At 37.7% G+C, this 23510-nt stretch overlaps 1 protein-coding gene across 1 annotated transcript; it reads right to left on the reverse strand.

Moving 5' to 3' along the window:
• Positions 1-1684: 1684 nt before the first annotated feature.
• LOC131950781 (inactive pancreatic lipase-related protein 1-like) lies at positions 1685-8667 on the reverse strand. Its single transcript, XM_059312965.1, has 9 exons — positions 8461-8667; positions 8137-8239; positions 7319-7487; positions 6439-6585; positions 5623-5731; positions 3192-3308; positions 2553-2669; positions 2205-2320; positions 1685-1868 (listed from the first exon to the last, which is right to left on the reverse strand). The coding sequence occupies exons 1-9, from the start codon at positions 8522-8524 to the stop codon at positions 1734-1736; spliced, it is 1077 nt and encodes a 358-aa protein (XP_059168948.1). The 5' UTR covers positions 8525-8667; the 3' UTR covers positions 1685-1733.
• Positions 8668-23510: the final 14843 nt, after the last annotated feature.

Raw genomic sequence — 23510 nt, forward strand, 5'->3', positions numbered from 1 at the left:
ATATTATTTCAGAGTTAATTTTACGATAATGCTATTAATATATGAAAGTTACCCTATTAAAACCTTCGGCAATCCACTATACTATAGGCCCCAGGGGCTGTAGGGTACACGGAAGTTGAGTGTGTGTTTGTATGGAGAAATGGGTTAGACTTATTGATTACAACATTTGCGAGCTAACTGTGTCACCACCTGACTTACGTCAAAACATTTTGCATATATCCTCATTATGCAGTTAATCCGGCTCTAAGTGTAATCGAAGCGGGTGTCTTGGCCAGGAGCCAATTAGCGGTTAGTACTCTTAAAACATAGTACTATCAAAATGTATATTCTTTATTCAAATTTAATGCGACGCATTTGCTTCCAACATTAAATACACTACGTTTATTCTTAAATCTAAAACATAGTACTATTAAAATGTATATTTGTGTTAAAATATAATGCAGTGTTTTTACTTCTACCATTAACTACACTAAGTTTCTTACCACATTAACTAAAAAAAAATTAGTTAATATTTTAGTCAATTACCTTTATCTATGCAAATACTTGTAAAATACAAATCTTTGCCTTAGAGCTCAATCGATTTTTCTAAGGCATGATTTGATGCAATAATATTGAAACCTAATGCCTAACTGTCAAACCTTGGGCCATAAACACAGGTAGATATTACCGTTGCATTATAAAATCGATAACAGCCAATGGAACGTTTTATTTAAAGCTTTTGTGTAACTTGCTTCCTCATGCTTAACCCATATTTATCAAGAGTTCCACTTATGAGACACTTTAAAAAAATCACGAACATTTAATATTTAAAACACAACATTGTATTTCGAAATGGTTAGACTAACATATTTGTATGCGTTACATTGAAGTTTTTATTTAGAAAAAAAAATGAAATCGCCTGTTTCGTTGGACTTTTTAAATAGCTGAAAATGAAAACACGATCACTATAAGTGCTAAATTTCTTAAATATTAATATTTTAAACGAGCTATATTTTAAACTTTTAGCAGTGCCATATTTATATCAAATAAAAACTTTAGAATAATATTTATTTCCATCTTTTTATTTACATCAAGTATAAAACAAGTTGCCAACAAGTGGGACACTTGCAACGTATTGCCTTATGTATACGTCCCATTTATGGACACTAGCAAGAAACACAGACATGACGTATATTACTAAATGATCATTTATGTCGTTTTCTCTGTTTACTGGTCAAATTGGGGTTTTGAATTGTGTATCTCTAGATTTATTTTCTAATTTTTACTGCATGATTACATAAAAATATATTATTAAAAGATTTCTACAAATTTTGGTTTTAATGTATGTTTATTACTACTGGGACTAATTTTATTATTTTTTTAACCTCGACGTGTTTCGTTTTAATGAAAATGTATGAAACTACAATACCATAATTTGCTAAATCAGTTACAAATATCATGGAGTATTTGTATACAGTGCCCCACAGACTCGCCTCTTCGCATTTCATTTACAGATAATGTATAAATAATGTGGAATGAATTAGAGACACATGAAATCATAACGGGTTGTGTGGTTGTAGGGTAGCGTGCACGACTACAACCCCAAAATCGTTCCGGTTTTGATCTCAGCAAGTGGAAAGTGCTAGAGTCCTTCCAGCTCTATAACACAACCAATCAAAAATGAAAAATAATTTACCAACACACATTACGTTCGAGATAATTATTTTATTGTTATGTTGGTGTCCACAGAACGTTTAGCTTGAGACCAAACAAAATGGCGGCTGTCCTGCTGTGTTCAGGTAGAACTGACCTTGAGGAGAGTTGTCTTTGTTAGCCCAGAACCCCATGGTGGCACAGCTGGAGGTACCACAGGATTTACACGCGCCGGTCTGGCAAATACACGGTCAACATGGGTAGAAGTGAATGTAAGCACAAGCATACAGACAGATGCAAACTGATCAAACTATGCAGATAAAAATTAACTAATTGAAACATAGTCATACTTATAAATATCGAATTTTATTTAACAAAGTTTATTTACTTGCACACAGGTATATATATATATATATATATATATATATATATATATATATATATATATATATATATATATATATATATATATATATATATATATATAGAGAGAGAGAGAGAGAGAGAGAGAGAGAGAGAGAGAGAAAGAGAGAGAGAGAGAGAGAGAAATTATAAATTTCTCAAACGCTTACAATAAACTTGAGTGCACTGGTACAAGGGTAACCGTCGAAGCGACAGCGTGAGTTGATGCTCTCAATGAACAAACGAACCGCTCTCATATGGTTGCAGATAAAACGATCCGTCGTACCTAGGTTTAAATAGTATGGTGTTATTTAACATAGATTTTATAACTACCTCGATTTAAATTAGATTGCAATCTATTCGTCCCGCTGTGATAATCTTCAAATAGGAGTTGAAATAGATAGTAAGTGTTACTCAGACATAAAAATGAAGAAATAATAGAGTAATAAAAATGCACTTTAGAGAACGTTGCTCCCCACCTGATAAATTAATATAGACAGCTAAGTTAAGGAGCGTACCGTCTATTAGCCCCCACTGTTCGATGGAGGTGATCAGAGTTTTGAAGCAACCCGGCTGATTGCTGCCAGAGTTTGGGTAGAAGTCCTGGTGTCCTACAGCCTGTCTGATGCCCAGGTCTATGGAAACAACAAGGTATACTAGGATTGTTTTAAATTAACTGTATGGACAGCGTCATGGGGTGACAGATTTAACACACAGTAAATGTAAATGGGTTACAAAGTAAACAAATGATAATTTCTGAATGGTTGCACAGTAAACAAATGGTAATTTCTGAATGGCTACTCAGTAAACAAATTGTATTTCCTGAATGGTTACACAGTAAAAAAAGGTAATTTCTGAATGGGTTACAAAGTAAAGAAAAGGTAATTTCTGAATGGGTTACAATCATATCAAGCTGTAATGGGTTAAAAAGTAAAAAAAAAACATGTGGCTTCTGAATCGGTTACAAGGTTAACAAATTGTAATGTCTGAATTGTTACAAAGTAAAAAATAAATGTTGTTCCTGAATCTGTTACAAAATAAAGAATTTGTAATTTCTGAATGTGTTACGAAGTAAACGAGTCATAATTTCTGAATGGAATAATAATAAAATTAAATAATAAAAGAGTTTGTAAAGTATCAAAACAAAAAAAGGTTACTAGAAAGAAGGATGGACCCTGCGTCGGTGTGGATGACGTCAACAAACACGGCATCCGTTGGGTCAAGCCTCACTTTGGGGTCAGTGCCTTCAAAGAAAGGGCCGGCGGGATCCAAGCCTGTAGGAAATAAAATGTATACTACATGTTGACCGCTCAATGCATGACACTCTCTACAATCTATTTTTAAATCCTCCCCAAGATCGTACCTATAATCCTTGCCATGTCTAGCACCCTCTCACCCACCTACGGGTAATTCTTCCAACCACTAACATCCTCCCAAAAACCTACCTATAATCCTACCCTCCCAACAACCTACCTATAATCCTACCCTCCCAACAACCTACCTATAATCCTACCCTCCCAACAACCTACCTATAATCCTACCCTCCCAACAACCTACCTATAATCCTACCCTCCCACCAACCTACCTGTAAGCCTAACTCCACTAACCTACATGTAACCCTCCCCTCCCACCAACCTACCTGTAACCCTCCCACCAACCTACCTGTAACCCTCCCACCAACCTATCTGTAACCCTCCCCTCCCACCAACCTACCTGTAATTCTCCCACCAACTTACCTGTAAAACTACCCTCCCACCAACCAAGAAGTGGATAGATTCACCTACCTTGGAAGTATTGTTGATAAGCAGGGTGGGACAGAAGCAGACATAAAAATAAGAACGGGTAAGGCAAGAGCAGTCTTCAACCAACTAAAAAATGTTTGGGGTTCGGGAGATTTAACCCTTAGAATAAAAATCCGGATCTTCAACACACTAGTAAAACCTGTTTTACTCTATGGAGCCGAGACATGGAGAATAACTGCTATAAATAAGAAGAAAATACAATCATTTATAAACGCATGTCTCAGAAAGATCCTGCGAATTCGCTGGCCTAAAAGCATCAGAAATGATGTTCTATGGCAACGGACAAATCAACTGCCAGTGGAAGTAGAGATCCTCCAGAGAAAATGGAAATGGATTGGCCACACACCCAGGAAGCCTGTATCCAGCATAACAAGACAGGCCCTCACCTGGAATCCACAAGGCAGGAGGAAGAGAGGCAGACCAAGAAAGACCTGGAGACGTGACCTGGAAGAAGACACCAAGAAGATTGGATACACCTGGGGACAGTTGGAGAGACTAGCCCTGGACAGAGACGTCTGGAAAGCTCTTGTCAGCGGCCTATGTCCCAGTAGGGACGACAGGCAAACATGACATGATGACCAACCTACTTGTAATACTACCCTCTCACTATCCTACCTGTAATCCTAACTCCCACCAACCTACATGTAACCCTCCCCTCCCACCAACCTACCTGTAATCCTCCCCTCCCACCAACCTACCTGTAATCCTCCCACCAACCTACCTGTAATCCTCCCCTCCCACCAACCTACCTGTAATCCTCCCACCAATCTACCTGTAATCCTCCCCTCCCACCAGCCTACCTATAACTCTCCCCTCCCACCAACCTACCTGTAATCCTCCCGCCAACCTACCTGTAATCTTCCCAGCAACCTACATGCAATCCTCCCCTCCCACCAACCTACCTGTAATCCTCACCTCCCACCAACCTACCTGTAATCCTCACCTCCCACCAAACTACCTGTAACCCTCCCCTCCTAAAAAACCTACCTGTAATCCTCCCCTCCCACCAACCTACCTGTAATCCTCCCGCCAACCTACCTGTAATCTTCCCAGCAACCTACATGCAATCCTCCCCTCCCACCAACCTACCTGTAATCCTCACCTCCCTCCTACCTACCTGTAATCCTCCCCTCCCACCAACCTACCTGTAATCTTCCCAGCAACCTACATGCAATCCTCACCTCCCACCAACCTACCTGTAACCCTCCCCTCCCACCAACCTACCTGTAATCCTCCCCTCCCACCAACCTACCTGTAATCCTCCAGCTAACCTAATCTTCCCAGCAACCTACATGCAATCCTCCCCTCCCACCAACCTACCTGTAATCCTCACCTCCCACGAACCTACCTGTAATCCTCACCTCCCTCCTACCTACCTATAATCCTCCCCTCCAACCAACCTACCTGTAATCCTCACCTCCCACCAACCTACCTGTAATCCTCCCCTCCCACCAACCTACCTGTAATCCTCCCCTCCCACCAACCTACCTGTAATCCTCCCGCCAACCTACCTGTAATCTTCCCAGCAACCTACATGCAATCCTCCCCTCCCACCAACCTACCTGTAATCCTCACCTCCCTCCTACCTACATGTAATCCTCACCTCCCTCCTACCTACCTGTAATCCTCCCCTCCCACCAACCTACCTGTAATCCTCACCTCCCACCAACCTACCTGTAATCCTCCCCTCCCACCAACCTACCTGTAATCCTCCCCTCCCACCAACCTACCTGTAACCCTCCCCTCCCACCAACCTACCTGTAATCCTCCCCTCCCACCAACCTACCTGTAATCCTACCCAAGCCTGGCACCCTCTCACCAGCGTACCCAGCGATGTGAGAACCAAGACTGTGGCCGATGATGTGAAACTGGCTGGTCGGTATGTCGTAGGTGGCCTGTCAAATTAACACCGGTTCATTAGACATGGATTCATAGAACGTAAGAGCTGAACAAACAAAGTAGCTTGAAAGCGCTGGGATATCTAGGCTACAGATCGATAATTTAATTACGTTATAATGATTTTTTTAAAACTGATTTTAATTAATTGTGTAGTTAACTTGCCTGCTAGCTAATTACTTGTACTTAGCAGGGGGTGGTAGTGAAAATTGATTTTACATCGATAAAGTAACTATGGTGTCATTACTAAGACTGTGTATAATCTTGTGTACACTACACTAGTAATATATTACTTTCTTATGTTTAATCCACAATATTTCAACTGAAATGGCTTAATTATAATCTTGTATACATCGGCTTTCATTAATCAATTACAATTATGTAAAAAGATACTTTAAAATATACAGATTCACGTTTTAAATTAAACGACTAAATAAATAAAGATGTAATAACCTTTATGATTTTAATGGATCTGATCACGACGATGTAAAGTCATGAAATTAGTTAACATGATTCTGCTTTAATACCAAGGTCTAGTCATTAGCATTATTGATAATACTAATGATGATTGCGTTAACTAGTAATTAATTAGTTAATATGTTCTTCTTTGAATATAACTGATCACGATAATATGACCTCTTTACATAAACTATCATGACTTTTACTGGTCCAAGTTCTAGTATTAAACCCTGTTGTCTCTACTTACGATAATTGCATTAATTAGCAGGGCTATCTGTGCCCCCACGACCCTCGTATTGGCCGTGGCCTGGGTGTAGGGCGGTTTGTTACCCCCTGACCAGTCCACTATGATGACGTTGTAGTCTCCCTGTTTTAAGAGCTCGTCCTTCATCTCCTGCAACAATGACGTCATTCTAATCATTAAAGTAACCTGCTAAGGGCGTTAATTATTACAGTAATTAATATCTAAAAAAGTTGTGTTCAAAAGTTTATTAAATCTGTTATTACATTAGTTTTTTTAGATATATATTAAATCGTGTAAACCTATTGTTAATAAATTGTAGTATTAGGTTTATGCTGAACGATTTATTTAAGATCTAGTGGACGTTAAACGACAGGTCTGAGCGTAATGTTCGGAATATGAGTGGGTGTGTTGAGGTTTCATGTTTTACTTGTGGCTGTTTGAAGGCTTTGGGTATTTTCTATTATCAGTGTAGGTTGTAATCCGTGAGTCATGTAATGAATGTGTGATGTAATGAGTGAGTGATGTAATGAGTGAGGGATTTAATTAGTCGGTGATGTAATTAGTGAGTGTTTTAATAATAGAGAGACTGTAATTAGTGAGTGATGTAATTTGTGAGTGATGTCATCAGTGGATGATGCAATTAGTGAGTGATGTAATCAACGAGTGATATAATCAGTGAGTGATATAATCAGTGAGTGATGTAATTAGTGAGTGGTGTAATCAGAGAGTGATGTAATAAACAAGTGATGTAATTGGTGGGTGATATCATCTTCTAGTGCTTTAATTAGCTAGTGTAATCAGTGAATGATGTAATCAATGACTGGTATAATTAGTGAGTATCGTACTAAACGAGACCAATTCTACACAAACATGCTGTTATTACCTCCGGCCAGTTTGTCACACGGACGTTGGTTAGAAAACCGTGGACGATAAATTTCGTTGGCCTGGACACGTAGCCTGACCACTTGGTCTTCAGACTGCTGGTCACTTGTGTCGCTTCCAGATCACGTGGGGCGGCAGACTGGTCACGTGAGTACAGCTTGAACACGGTCCTTGAGGGATGGGAAACATCGTTTGTTGAGTATAGTTTAACCCAAGTAGGAATATGTTGTGCTGAATAAAGTTTAACCCAGGTGGGAATGTTAGTGCTGAATAAAGTTTAACCCAAGTAGGAATATGTTGTGCTGAATAAAGTTTAACCCAGGTGGGAATGTTAGTGCTGAATAAAGTTTAACCCAAGTGGGAATATGTTGTGCTGAATATAGTTTAACCCAGGTGGGAATATGTTGTACTGAATAAAGTTTAACCCAGGTAAGAATATGTTGTGCTGAATAAAGTTTAACCCACGTGGGAATATGTTGTGCTGAATAAAGTTTAACCCAAGTAGGAATATGTTTTGCTGAATAAAGTTTAACCCGAGTGGGAATATGTTGTGCTGAATAAAGTTTAACCCAAGTAGGAATATGTTGTGCTGAATAAAGTTTAACCCAAGTAGGAATATGTTTTGCTGAATAAAGTTTAACCCAAGTAGGAATATGTTTTGCTGAATAAAGTTTAACCCGAGTGGGAATATAGTTGCGCTGAATAAAGTACAACCCAAGTAGGAATATGTTGTATGGATTAAAGTTTAACCCAAGTGGGAATGTTAGTGCTGACCATCGCGTAGAGTTAAAACACAAAACACCAAGTCACGTGACCTACCCGATCTGCTCCGGCGCCTCAGGCAGCAACGCGACAGGCCGTGAGGGGAGGGAGACAAACGGGGGGAGGATGGAGAAACATCCGAGCTCAGAGAAGCACCTTTCTGTGGGGGGGGGGGGAGGGGGGGAGAATTTAGTGTTTCAGATTTAAGTTACAAAATATTTCTAATTATTGCTTAAAAATAGACATTTAGCATTTTCATACATGTTTTGAAAATAACTTAACCGAATATTTTATTTAATTATGAAAAACACTAAACAATGGCAAAGTCTGAGCAGCACTTTGAGATAGATAAAGTTTACAAAATGTTTAGATAAAACGTACGTGTCAAGCTGCCCTGGGCGACGGTTATCCCAACATAGAGAAGATAAAACACGAGCAGCAACATCTTCGGTAAAGGGAGATAACTTTGTAGATAGTGCAACAAAGTTGTGGATCGCTTGTGCTCACAGCTACACGTACAGGTATACGTCAACGAGAGCTTAGATGTTGACCGTCTGAAGCAGACGGCCCAATTAACTCTCTTGGCTGTAAGTCGGTTAATGAGGCTTCTTGTAGTTAGATTGCTAATTAAGTATTTGGCACGAGTTTAGATTGTGTTTATTGAATTTGTTGCACATCATGTGACTAGAACGCACACGCAATATACAGTGTTGTGGCCTGTGGCCAGAGATTGTGTCGATATAGTGATCCCTTTTTGGGGATGTTAGGGATCGTAAAGTAAGATAGGTCCCTTATTTGGTCCGGAACATAACCCCGGATTAGGGACTGTGTACACAACAGGGTCTGCTTGATGGATCGACACCTAACCTATATTTAGGGACTGTGTAAAAACCATAAGCTAACATTGGTGTATCTAGTTGAAATTATAACACTTTATTTTGGGAACAAAAATGTAATTTGTGTCTCTAGGTTTACGCACGATTTTTATGGTATTAACAATATTTAAAAATTTAATTACAACGCTTTCCCATACGACAAATGCCTAAATTGTTATCTTACATAGATTAGTAACGAAAAATGCAAAAAAAAAAATATGCATTAATTTCGAAAACACATTATGTATTTTTCGTTTTAGTAAACAGTGATTAAACAAAATCTGATTTTGAAAATGTAAAGGTATTTAACATACAAACTAGTTTATTTATCAGCTCGCTAACAACTTCAAACTAAATTTAAAACAAACGTAAAAGAAAATATTTACCAGCAGGAACTAATTGAGTACTTGCTGCTATTGTGTAGATGAAGTAGGGATGTCTTATTTTTGTGAGATGAATGATCTTTGAATCTATTTTACAAAAATTGGTAAAGTAACTATCAGAGCTCTTGGACTTAACTTTGTCAAACGAAATCGAAATCGTCTGGTTGGGGTAGGACTACTTGAACTTTACCCAGAGGCGTAGCGACCCTTCCCGGCGCCAGGGGACAAACTTTCAATTTAGCGCCCCTTTCGGGAGCAAATTTTCAATTTGCACACCCCCCTCAAACTTTCGATTTGCACCCCCCCTCCAAACTATTTATAATGCAAAATTACAGCTAAAATGACATTTTAATTTGTTTTCACAACCCATTTTGGCGTCCCCTAAGGTTGGCGCCCGGGGACATATGTATCCCCCTGCCCCCCATCGCTACGCCTCTGACTTTACCGCTCGACAGCAGCGTTTTATTTAGAAAGATACGTTTAATAATGGCCTCATTTGTTTTAATTAAAAATGAAGTTTTATTTTGGTGGAAAATAAAACTTGAACAATACATTGGCACAAATTGATTATTGATAAACTTTATTTTTAGTATTCACTCATTTATATAAGGATCATTAAGTAATTGATGTTTTAAAAACCATGAAGTGAGACTTATAAAGTAGTTTTTTGAAGAAAAACAAAGGAATAAATTGTGATGAGTTGAGATAGCGTCCTCAAAGGATAAATGACATGATCCAAATAATACATCGCAGCAGATAAGTGAAATATAACTTATGTATAGTAAAATAATGACGAAAATAATATGTTCATTTTCTTTTACATGATAATAAGCCCAAATACATCTATTGTAATTACACACAACATAACATATTTTCATAGCATACATGTTGACATGTATGCATGTAGCTCATAGCATAATAGTAATGATAAGGTAATTCGGTTAATGTGACTAAAATTAATCATCAAAATAATCAGGTGGAGGTTCTATATAGGAATGTCTAGTTTCGTTGAAATTTGGTTCTTGGTAAGATGAAGGCTGATAACTAATGTTTGTAAACAGCCTGTTGTCTGTCGAAGTTGTCGAACGTTGGCTAGACGCTGATTCTTCGTTGAACATAACTGTTGACAAAGAACAAAATAATTGTCTGGAAACTTTCAAACATAAATTATATTTAAATTACAAATATTAAAAACATATTATTATAAAACTGTACCACTAAACTTCACAGTTAGCATGAAAGTTTATTATTTCCATTACGCTTTGTAAGTGGCAATATTTTAACATTGATGGTATACATAAAATAACTCTGATTCGTTTAATTTCTAAGCATTAAATATAGCATCTATGACGAAATTGATGTTTAGATTTTTTAGACACTTGTCTTGTAAGTTGCAGAAAAAATAAAATATATAGATCTAGTGAATCGTAAAGTTGTTTTAATTAACGAACTCATTAAATAATAGTTAAATTAAAATAATATGTTCTAAGAGTAAGTAAAATATGTAAAATTGTTATTTAATATTGTCTTCGTATTTTGTTGAGGTATTAATGTGCGGTATTTACCAGCTGGTTGTGACAAACTACTTTCTCTACTCATCTGTTTGTCAAGTTTGTGACGTCTCACGCAGAAAATAGCCAGACTTATGACCACAGCTATAGCAAGTACACCACATCCAAGTCCAACACCCAATTTTATCCAGAATGTTACGTCACCTGTTAGGAAAAGTGCATAAGATGTTGGCCTATATAACTCTATATATAACATTTTATATCATTTTAAAGTGCTTTTTTTCACCTGATTTTATGGTATTTGCATCTTGATTGATGACGTCAAACTTAAGCTGCAGCTCCCCTTCTGTGTTGGTCACACTCAGTATGTAGGTCGTGATGACCCTGGTGGTTTTATCATAGAAGGTCACGGTGACCAGACCAAATGGTGGTACGGTGGTGATGTACGAGATATCGTAGGTTTTCTTTTCTACGTCAGAGACGGAATTCCCTGTTTCTATTTTTAGACCAAATTTTGTCGGCTCAGGATATCCGTAAATCTCAAGTGTAAACACTGTGTTCTTGTCACGTGACACGTGGACAACGGGAATTTCCGATGATTGGTTTCTAACTTTAGGTGGACCTTTTCGGAAAAAAAACAATTCAAAGTGTGTACATGATAAGTAGTTTGATTTCATGGACAAATAAAATTTAAAAACTTTCTCGAATATTCTTAGAATCTCGTAAGAAAAAAAAAGAATTGCACACCAAGTGAACCCCAAACAAAATATTGCGGAATATTGTTAGTACTTTATAAATTCACATGCATTTTTTGAGAAATCGGAAATAGCGTAAATTACTACTTCCGTTCAACGGAAATTACTCAAAATTTGATAGAAGGTAGATAATTAGATATTTTACTTACATGTAAAATTTCTTTTATTATCTGAAATAATCCTCAAGTTTAAGGCTTTTGCAATATTGAATGTAGAAAAAAGTTAAACTTCCGGTTATCGGAAATCTCTCAAAAGTTGATACTGATCTACGATTTTTATATTATACTTATATATGAAACTTCATCAACCTAGCTTTAACGGTACTCAAGTTATCATGTTTACAGACACACATACACACACACATACAGATATACGGACAAGATTGCAAAACTATGATTTTCCGACTCAGGGAGATGTAAAACGTCGAGATTTGCAAAATAGAATAAAATAGAATCTCGTAGAAAAAAGAATTCCACACCAAATGAAAGCCAAACAAAATGTGTATAATAGTGCGGAAAAATTTAAGTACTTTGTAAATTCAAATGCGTTTTTTGAGAAATCGGAAATAGCGTAAATTACTACTTCCGGTCAATGAAATTCGACAGAAGGCAGATAATTTGATCTTTTAATTACATGTGAAATTTCATATATCTATCTGAAATAGTACTCAAATTAGTACGCATACAACGCCAAAGTTTTGAAATATCTGGTTTTATAACTTTTGCCCGATTAAAATAATTCCTCTATAGGCCTACTCCGGATGTGATAAAGGACTGAGGTGTAAAACGGTGAAAACTGTCATAATTTAACCCATTTTCTAATATGATCTTTTCCATTGCAAAGTAAATACATCGTTCCATCGTGAAACTACTAATCACATATACTCTAATATCGTGTTTAAAAAACGTCTATATCGTTTATTCCCGCTGAAAATTGTGAAAATTATAATTCCATATCTGGCAAGCCAGTCAAAAGTATTTAAAAACGGAGATTTGATATGGGTTATGGTTTTCCGTGTTTGTTGTTTTTAATGTTTATTTTTTGCATTGATATTAATAGTTTTGAATACATTCCTTTTTATAGCTGTGCCATTCTTTAGTATACCTTATTACAATAATAATTTTTTGTTAAAAGGGAAAAATTGCTTTTCAGTTTGCTTAGGAGAGATCTATTAAAATGAGCTTTTTGTAGTTTTGTCTATGCTACAGTAGCAGATCTGTTGTTTTTTTTTTAAATTAAATTTTAAATTAAAATTATTTTTGTTGTTTGGTCGGTTTTTGCCCATGGTATCCACGTATTTTCAGTCACCTTCTGATAGAGGAATTAATATGTATGCCCGTGGGATCATAGGCCTACTTGTACTGACTTTCAAAACAGGCAGATAACAATTTTAGATAATTTATTGTTGAATTGTAGGCACCATGGCTACACCATTTTCCTTTAAATAATAAACTTTCGTACTCATTATCTACTTTTTTTTTACTTGATTAATATTTCTTGTAATTATCATCTAGGCCAATATAATAGACGCTCCAGCAGTGGCGGAACTAGAAAAAATGGGCCACCCCGCAAAAAAAATTTTTGGGCCCCCCATATATGTGTATATATATATATATATATATATATATATATATATATATATATATATATATATACACAATACGAACATAGGATACATAGGATACTCATTTCTGGCCTGATCGGGTTTTGAAAAAAAAAATCAATTAAATCTAATCACAACAACATGTCATGTGTATCAGTGGCGGAACTAGAAAAAATAACCTTCTGATTTAGGGGAGGGGGGATTAACAAAAAGCCAGACCCTCACACACCCCCACCTCAATGACTATTAATAATGTTCAATTAATTCTAAATAAATTTCTAAATAATTATATAAAAAATAATCTTACCTGCCCTGTTTTGTGAATTAGATGTGCCTAATACTATGAAAGTAAATTAATATGTGTTGACTAGATCTAGTGCTGTCTAGTGTCTGACAAAATGTGCTGAAGTGGTGAATCATACGGTTAGGAAGTAGTTCATAAACGATACATTTATCTCCTCGATACTTGTGAGGTTGAGAAAGAGGGATGGGATAGGGGTCGGCTCGGGAAAAAAACTTGAAAGAGACAACAAAACGCCTTGATCTATGTACGTCAGCATCGCCCATTGTAAAACTTACTCAGGGGAGATAATTTGAAGTATAGGCCTTAAACGTTTACTATATTTCTTGTAAAATCAAAAACAAGTAAACGTATATAAAACTGAAGTTTCTAGTATTATATTATTTTTTTAAAATTATTTGTACGATACAAGATAGTACCGGATACAAATTCAACCACTATCACAAACACATATTTTAACATTGAAAAATGTACAATGGATTTCGGGTCCCTTACCAATGCCGCAAATAAGAACCGCGCATCATGAAAGCCCACTTCATATGTAGCGGCTTTTCGTGCTATGGACTTTGTTGTTTTTTTAAAAAGAATTTTGCCGGCGACAGCGTGTGTTTGATTGTAGGGAAATAGAACTCGGCCTTGACGATGGTTAAAAAATACAACTATAAATAACTGTTTTAAATATGTAAAAAAATTGTCGACAATTTTTTAACCCCCTTTTTGGTCCCCATCCCCTGCCCCATCCGCCACAGTACACTTTGGAGGATCGGTCAAACAGTTACGTGTCCTCTTTTTAGCTATCAAAGGGAGGGGGGGGGGGGGGCAACGAGTCAAAGAAGTCATTCAAAATTTGAAGAGTTGCCTATATTTTACACTGTAGTTTGTGTAATGGATTTTATCTTTTGTGGAAGAGCGTGGTATAGTGACTGTAGAATAAAAATAATCGTACCGCAGCTACAGTGTTTTTCTTTTACAAACCAAATATTAAGGCAAAAATTAAATTCAAAATTAAAAAAAAAAATTAATTTTGGTCAGCCGTGGGCCCCTAAACGGCCTGCCCCGCCACCCCCCCCCCCTTCCCGCGCATTGCGGGGTCTGGCGGGACTGTAGTTCCGCCCCTGTTCATCAGGTAAATGAACAACTACTGACTAGTGTCTTTAATAAAATGTGCAGAACTGGTCAGTTTACAGTTCATAGACGGTTCGTTAATCTATGCATTACATCTTATTGTAAGAGTAAGGGCAGTGGTGAGGGGTAGAGGTGAGGGGTAGGGGGCAGGGGGGGGGAGAGAGTTGGGAAGGGAGGCGGACAAGAAAGCGCCGATAAACATCTACATCAATAGTGCCGACTTTTTCCGATCGTCTAGAAGACCAGGATAGTCGCCTCGCCGCAACATTTCCCCAGCCCGATTTCAAAGCGTGCCGGCACAGTCAAATTTCAGATGCTTCGTCTTTGAAGTTGTCTATATGTCTGGCGGTCTCTCGAGTTATAGTCTGTGCATTTTTCTCAAAGACGTTTGCCGACTATCATGTTTGTTTGTAACTGTAGAAGAAAGATAACTCGACCTCCACCTATTTTTTTTTTTGTGTTAATTTTTTAAAAAATAATTTAGCCAGGATTTTTGGGCCCCCAATTGGTCTGGGCCCCCCCGCATTGCGGGGTCTGGCGGCACTGTAGTTCCGCCCCTGCGCTCCAGGTGAAAGATCATGCTTGTTTTATAAAATGTTCTAGACTTTTTTCTCCGGGGGGAGGGGGGAGGGGGCGGACACTAGTAAAAGTATATGTTTTCTATATAAACTCCATTTCTGTTTGGGGGGGGGGGGGGGTAGGCGGTAGCCCACCCAACCCCAAAGAAATGCCTGGAAGAAACTCTGGTTTTATGAAGAAAATGTTTCAAGATAAAAAAATGTGTTTGGCGGGCTTTATACTCTCGACATGAATATTAATGTATATAACTTTTCTTTATTATGCCTATTTTATGCTGTTGCTAAAATTATCGGAATTAATCAGAGCAAGTATATATCAAAACATATTCAAATGATAGTTTAAAACAGGTTATATAGGTGGCTTAGGCAGAATTAACATATTTAAAATTCATCTCTAGTTGAAAAATAAAATATTTGATTCTGAAGTGAATTTAATCTTATAACTTACATAGAACATTAACATCCACAAATTTTTGATCCATCGTCCCACTCTCCTCAAACCCATTGACTCCTCTACAAAAATATCGTCCCGAGTCTTCACATTGTAGATCTTCTAGAACCAGCTCCAAGACTGACGTGTTAGATTGGATTTCTTTCACCTGTCCAAGACCGCTGCCATTGATCAAGGCTTTAGCAGGTGGGTCTCCTTCTACTTCACAGTAGAAGACAACACTGGCATCTACAGTTACGTTGGTGGAAACGGTGTTGTTTACTGTAAAGTCTAATACGTTTGGAGGATCTAAAAATGCAAGAAGTTATTCTGTAAATACTGCTTGTATTCGAAAACAAAGTTAGCTGGCAACTACAGAAACAATGGCTAACTATGATAACTAGCAACTAGAGGACTGTTTGCATATTTCGTACGACAACAATTAAAAAGAAATGGCAATGGAACTCCCTCATTTTATATTACTTACTAAGTAACTACTCTTTACTAGGCAACATTTGGATATGAAATTTTTGTCAATTCAAAATTTTAGACAATTGAAAACGTCCATTTATTTCCAATATGCTTACAAAAAAAGCAAAGGTTTCTGTACCACTATCAACTTTAAATCTTACATTCATTATAGATAAACTATTGCTAATTTCTTTAAAAAATACGACAGTGTAAAAGGCAGCAATGTGGGCAAACCCGTGCCTTGACAATTTATGATCCAAAAAATATGGCACATGCATTGTTTACATTTAAAAAACTCACTTTTAGAAAACAATTTCACAGCCTTAGATTATAAGATTGTTAACGAATTTATGAAACCCTCTTAAGTATTTTGGCAGACTTTCTTATTTGACCGCGGCGAATATGAAAGTTTAAATTTGTGTTTATTAAAGTCTTCATCAATATAAACATTTAGTTGCAATCTAGCCAAATTGCTAAAAATAACACATGTTTTTAATTAACATATTTTAAATGTTTCCAAATATTTACTCTCAGAAACCAGTTAAAATTAAATGAAGTATAAATATCTGTTTTTTTTTCCCATTATTCTAAGAACAATCTTATAATACCGCTTCAACTATGCTAGAGCAGCTTGTGATTATATTTTTAGCACTCAATATATCAAATGACCGATTTACTAAAAATCTCTTCCGCAAGACGCCCTGTACATCTATGTTTTATAAGTTTGAAACAACAAAAATAAGTCAACATACCGTAAAACTTAGGCAGGAATTGTGAGCTAGTATTAACGCCCATCACTGATGTTACACGACATTCGTATGACTGGTTTTTTTCTGCCAATAATATACATAATACTGCTTTTATATACATTTTGAATTTTTTTCACTTACTACATATGAAATATAATTTTATAGAAATAATGTAAAAACAAAATGTGCTTTAGTAAGTGGACATTTAAAAAAAAAAATTGAAAATGTTACCATCTGGGTTGTAGGTGACCTCAAGGACGGATTCATTTCTTACGAAAATCGGCTGACCGTTTGATGTCAACCACTTCACTGTGACGGTTATGTGATCACTATCGTACACCTCACAGCCACACTCAGCTGTTGTCCCACGTCTGATGTAGCCGTTTTTAACACCTGGGCCTCTTGGACAGTCATCCGACAGACTCACATAAGGGGGATCTTTAGAAAAATATTTAAGAAAAAACGAAATTTCATATAATTAGGCTAAGTTTTTAAGTATGTTGATAAGGGAGCATGAAATTAAAACGATTTTCTAAAGCTTATTAAGAATTATCAGCTGTGCCCAAAAACTTGAGATCTAAAAAATCTCCATGACGAAAATCAGACTTTTCAACAGTTTTCTACGCATCTTTATGTACGGCAATGACTGAAAATCAGCCACCGATAAATTACGATCACTGAATTCCTTCCAAACTTAGTGCTTACTATGGAAATATAACATCTACCGGCCCAAAACAAAACAAAATTATGGAGAAATAAAAATGAAAGCAATTCCCGAAGTAATCGACAAAAGATGTTGCTGGTGAGACAATAATTTTTACTGTTGAAATGAAAGCTAAATAAAATTCAACTAAATCCATTAATTTAGACTCAGTCTGAAAAGAGAAGGCCTAGGGAAATATTGAGAAACGACTATCAAGAGTTAAATATCTTGGAGAACTGCAAAAAAGTTGAAAGAGACCGACGGAAATAGAAACAACGATTATATGCGTTCTTGACACCGACGGGAAAAACCTATGATGGTGATTGTTAATCTTGATGTCTCGAGCTCAATACATGGGTTATAGTCATCTGATTAAGCTGGAGCAAGTTGAAAGGCCATCAAGATGAGTCTCTTTTATAGACTTGAAAATTTCTTAAAACTTTGGTAAATATCCTTTAACGAGCCGACCCGCGGCGTATCATACGCCGCTATTTAGTTGATTTATTTTCTACTTTTCAGTAATTCATAATTTGTGAATTCGACAGTACCAATGCTGCCACTGAAAATATTTGCTTTAAAACACTAACCCCCCTCCTTTCCCCTAACCCCGACCCCCCCCCCCCGTGAAAGCAGCCTCCTCTTAGTTACCTCCTGTAAGTTTAAAGTCGGGTTTAAACTAAATTATCTGCCCCTAATAGCCGTCACTAAACCTGGCTGTACGGTTTGTAAACGTTAACGTGACCACAGCTCAGCAGACAATGTGGGGGTGGGGTGGGGTGGTAGAGAGAAATAGAGGGGACTGTAAGGAGGCGCTTGCAGCTTGTTTTCTAATGGCTCGAAGAGGAGAATTATATATATACGAGCCGGCCCGCGGCATAACATACGCCGCTATTTAGTTGTTTCTAATTTTCAATAATTCATAATTTGTGAATTCGACAGTACCAACGCTGACACTGAAAATATTTCTTTAAAACACTATAAGTAGCTCGTTAAGGACCATAACCCCCCCCCCCCCCCTTCCTTCCCCCCCCCTCCCCCCCTACGTTTAAAATCGTTGGCTCTGCTTGTAAACATTTAGAGTGAAAACAGCTCACTGAAACCATGTAGGGGTGGGGAGGTAGGGAGAGCGTTTGCAGCTTGTTTTCTAACGGCTCGAAGAGGAGAATTATATATATATAGATAGATAGATACTGAAAAGTTGTTATTTAAAAAAATATTTAAATAGTTGTAGGCGTGGTAGGGTCAGAAAAGCACGTCGTTGCTAAACCGAAGTTAAGAAAGTATGACTTATTATTATAAAGTAAGTAAAAGTTTCCCTTTCAAACCTGACGGTCTATGGGGAAAATGAAGTAGAAATAGTGTGGTCAGCCTTTACATTCCCTAACGTGAGTTAGGTACCCATCAGAGTTGGGTGGATTCAGGGACGGTCTACTGACTTGAACCCGGATTCGAACTCGAGATTTACGGGTTAGCAGTCCAGCTCTCTACCGCTAGACCACTCCGTCTAGACCACTCCACAAGTTAAGAAAATGTGATTTATTATTGTAAGGAACTTAAAAAGAACTGCTTTACATATGTCGAGTAACTAAAGAATTATATTAATTTAATTATATTAAGTTATGTTTATGATTAAACAATAATAAGTATTTTAACTTTTACTGAATTTTATATTCTAACGAACATAAAACATTATGTGGTCATTTTTTATCCCGCAGCAAGTACGTGGAGTCTGACATTTTTCCCTTATGTCCCACTCAAGTACCAGATGCATACACAGTTCAATGTTTATACAGCGACATCTAGTCTGTAATGTTAACGGTTTTTCTAGTATTCCCCAAGTGCACACATAAAGAGAATTTTTACTCGCGGTCACTTTATAGCCCTTGTTGAGGGAGTAGGATCTGACCGATAATTTACCCTGTGTTCCATTCACCCGATGCGAACGCCTGCCAAATTTGAAGCGCCGACAAGTGCCCTAACCAATTACCAACCATTATGCTTTATATTAATTGATTCTCGAAAAGCAAACTGAGCGATTTTCACTTGTATATGTTTTCGTAAATAAAACGAACAGTTTTGTCACAAAAGTCTCTTTATTTCTATAAAATTATACGATAATCAGAGGCGCAGCGAGGGCGGGGTGGAGTGTGCGGGCCGCGCCGGGTGACACCATTTAGAAGGGTGACACCAAGGCAAAAATCGCAGTACGTATAGAAGAAAAATGCTTTTTTTGCCAGTTCCATTAATGATTAATTCAAGTTAAATATTCTTTTAAGTACAAATCGACAATTATCACGGGGGGGGGGGGGGTTGACACTATGACGTAAACGTGCTAAATATAAAGTAAACAATGTAACATCCAACAATATTATCAACAGACTATAGATGAACACCATTTCTATTAAGTCTGCAGTGATTAAAGCTTATACACGTACATGCTGTGTCATACATTTAATTTATAGGCTTATGTAGTCCGATATATATATATATATATATATATATATATATATATATATATATATATATATATATATACTTTGTTTTTAGGTGTGGGGGTGACACCATGAAGTGCCGTAACCGGATAACACCCAACATGCAAAGCTACTGACGAAAATGTTTAGGATAGATCACTCCCGGTTCTCTATTTATCTTTTTCCCTTAGATTTGTCTTGACTTGGTGTTTACCTTTATGATATTTTATTATTAAGTAATCGTTTTTTAAGTTTAGTTAAGAGGAGTATTAATACTAATATATACAAGCCCTCTCTCTGTCTCTCTTTCTGTTCTCAACATTTATTAGGCGATATGGTCAGTATGTTCAGCGATATATGGAGAACTTAAAGATACGGACTTTTGTTGAACATAATAAGATGGGTGTTGTAAATGTATAAACTAAATTTTCTTTAAAGCAAGAAAATAAAAACAAATGTATATTAGAATGTAGAAACTCATTTTAAACTATGCAGCCAGAAAAGTGTTTATTGTCGTGACAAGAACGCAATAAACAATGCCGTCACACGCCACATGTTTAAACTACAGAAATAACACAAAAATAATGGTGTCATCTTCCAATTTTAGAATATAAAGAAATGAGCTATTTAGATCTAATTATCAAGACGTTCGCTATGAAATGTATACAATTTTCTCGCCCAAAAGTAATAAAAATTTTAAAAATAACATGAATACTGTGATGACGTTAGTTCAGGGTAGATGGTAGAAACAGGCTATAGCTTAGTAAAAAAAACCCCTGGACATAACCCCCTGGACATAAACCCCCCGACATAAACCCCCTGGACAAAAACCCACCGCGACTAAAACCCCCTGGACAAAAACCCCCCAATTGAGGTTTATATAAGGAAAAACCAAAGATGATGAGAAACAAAATTAATATAAAAATACAAAACAAACATTAGAAAACAAAAATTTATTTGTATTATAACTTTAAAAAGTCAGATTGTGAGCGATGCCTCGCAAATACTCAATAATGGTGGACTCCATTAAAATTTTTAACAACAGTTAAAATTCGAGGGCTGCTATCAATATATTTTTTTCTGTTTTGGTAAACAGTGACCTGAATTAATCTGTGTACAATAAACCTTTTGGAGAGATTGTTCCTTTTTAATGAAGTCAATACATTTCCAAATATTTGGGTGGCAACATCCTGTTACGTCCCTTACATGTCCCCTGCTTGTGTGTGTGTGTGTTGTTATTTATATACCCCTAGACCAGGGGTCTCCAAACTTTTCAGTCCGAGGGCCGCATTAACTATCAAATTTCAGTTCGGGGTCCAGTTTCTTCCAGGCATGTCTTTGATTATTCTGGGTAAAGTTCCTCAGCCATCACCAACAAACGATTTTTCCTTGGACAAAAAGATCTACGCGGGCCGGAAGAGAGGACTTCGCGGGCCGCATCCGGCCCGCGGGCCGTAGTTTGGAGACCCCTGCCCTAGACCGAAGAACCCAACATTTGGGGGCTCGTCCGTTTAGCATGGCGACTACTAGGAGTTCCAGAAGACAGTTAATAAGTGACTTGAAGGAGGAGGGAAAGCTAATCGGGCTGACCGATGACAGTTTGGCGGAGTGGGTAAAGGAAGAGTTTAGGAGGGTAGAAGATGCGAAGGGCGAGGTTGTAGCAAAGGTATGTAACCCAGTAGCCCGCTTGAGGGACGTGGCGGCAATGACGGTAGACGAGGACCTGGGTGCGTACGTGAGGCATTTTGAGAGTCAAGCAAAGAGACAAGGCATTGACCCCAAGGACTGATCGCTCCTTCTGACGGACAAGATGAGTGGACAACTGAAGACTTTCCTAGTTGAGACGGGACTGAACCTGCATCATGACTTCGAGTCAGTTAAGGTAAAGCTAATGACGCACGCAGGTTTCAACGAGGAAAAGTATAGGGTCAGATTCCACCAGCTAGCACCAACAAACGACGACATGAGACGCTTCGCAGTCAACACAGAAGCCGCTTTGAGAGCGTGGGTCCAGCAGTCGGGAATAAAGTAAACGTTTGAGGACTTGGTGAACCTCCTGATAGTTGATCGGATAAAATCGGTTGTTACTTGTGATCTGTTGGAGAGGCTGAATGGTGCTGCTAAGGTAAGTGTGGAAGATAATCTTAAAGTTATTGACAACTATAAGAGCACTCGAAACGCTAGAGTGACGAGGCTAGTAAACCAAACCCCTCCGTACGTCGCTGCTAGTTCGACAGCAGAGAGGATACCCTGGCAAAACAAGACACCGCGATCTCCAGGACGCCACACTTGCCCTGGTGTACAGCCTATGCATGGTGTTAGGAAGGTCAGCCTGAGCAGTAAATGTTTCACATGTGGACGTTATGGACACTATGCCAGGGATTGTCATAGCGATAGTAATAGCGGCTTTACTTGGAGAAATAGGTCAGATAAAAGAGCTGTTGTGGAGTATGGAAACAACAAAAGACCTTATCGGTGCTACAAGTGCAATGAACAAGGTCACATTGCCAAAGAATGCAGTATGGATATACATACAAGCTCCTGTTATAGCTGTAGAAAACCAGGCCACATACAACGAAACTGTCCCAACGGGACCAGTGGAGCGAGCAACTGGCGTACTGAAAATGTACATCGACGGTCAGATGATCTCAAGTGTTATTGCTGCGGTGGTGTTGGTCACATATCAAGGGCGTTTCCCACAGCTCAGCGTGATATGTTAGGAAATTTTTCCCTGCTTAAAGACTCGCATATGAGAGCGAGGTAAAGCACGAAATTTGGAGGCGTATCCTTACAAAGGTAGTGTCCTTGGTAAGTTTTTTTGTTAAGATAATTTATTCAATCAATGTTAATTTTTCTTTGTTTTTTTTTATTTACAGAAGCTGTGTATGATGATTACGGGCTGGAGATGATTAATTTAGTTAAAACGGCTATCGAGAAAGGAACTCAGTTTGATCGCCTTTAAGAAAAGATGACCATCTATGGCGACGTACGCATCTACCGATGGGCCCTTGCTTTACAGGAATTAGCCTGTACTGGAAACATATCAAGGGAACTGAGAACTTTGTAACAGACATTCTATCACGAGTGTTTTACGACAACTAGTGTATATGATATTGAGAAATGTATTATTGTTGGAGTATAGTATGATTATATTAAGGAATTTACTATTGAGGCATTATGATATGATTATATTGAGAAATGTTTGAGAAAGGTATTACTGATGCAGTATAGAATGATTATGCTGATCAATTTTTTTTATTGCGGCTTCTCACATGTGTCTTTATAGGTTGAGATAGTCAGACCACGAGCTTGGTGCCCGGCCGGAGAAAAACCATAGTCCACTCTCAGGACCGAATTGTTCAAGCTGGATGCGAGCCACACTCTTGACCGAACTATCCAGGCTGGATACAAGCCACACTCTGGACCCAACTGTCCAGGCTGGATACAAGCCACACTCTGGACCGGTCAAAGCGAGA

This window comes from Physella acuta, unplaced genomic scaffold (assembly GCF_028476545.2).
Source record: "Physella acuta isolate Inbredline_101_S28 unplaced genomic scaffold, ASM2847654v3 ptg000778l, whole genome shotgun sequence".
NCBI lineage: Eukaryota > Metazoa > Mollusca > Gastropoda > Physidae > Physella > Physella acuta.

Bases quoted from the DNA above. Each gene is read 5' to 3' on its own strand.
- LOC131950781 (XM_059312965.1), bottom strand. From the start codon at position 8,524: ATGTTGCTGCTCGTGTTTTATCTTCTCTATGTTGGGATAACCGTCGCC. The intron at 8,240-8,460 runs GTACGTTTTATC...CCCCCCCCACAG, and splicing joins CGCCCAGGGCAGCTTGACAC to AAAGGTGCTTCTCTGAGCTC. The intron at 2,321-2,552 runs GTACGCTCCTTA...ATTTAAACCTAG, and splicing joins ACAGTGGGGGCTAATAGACG to GTACGACGGATCGTTTTATC.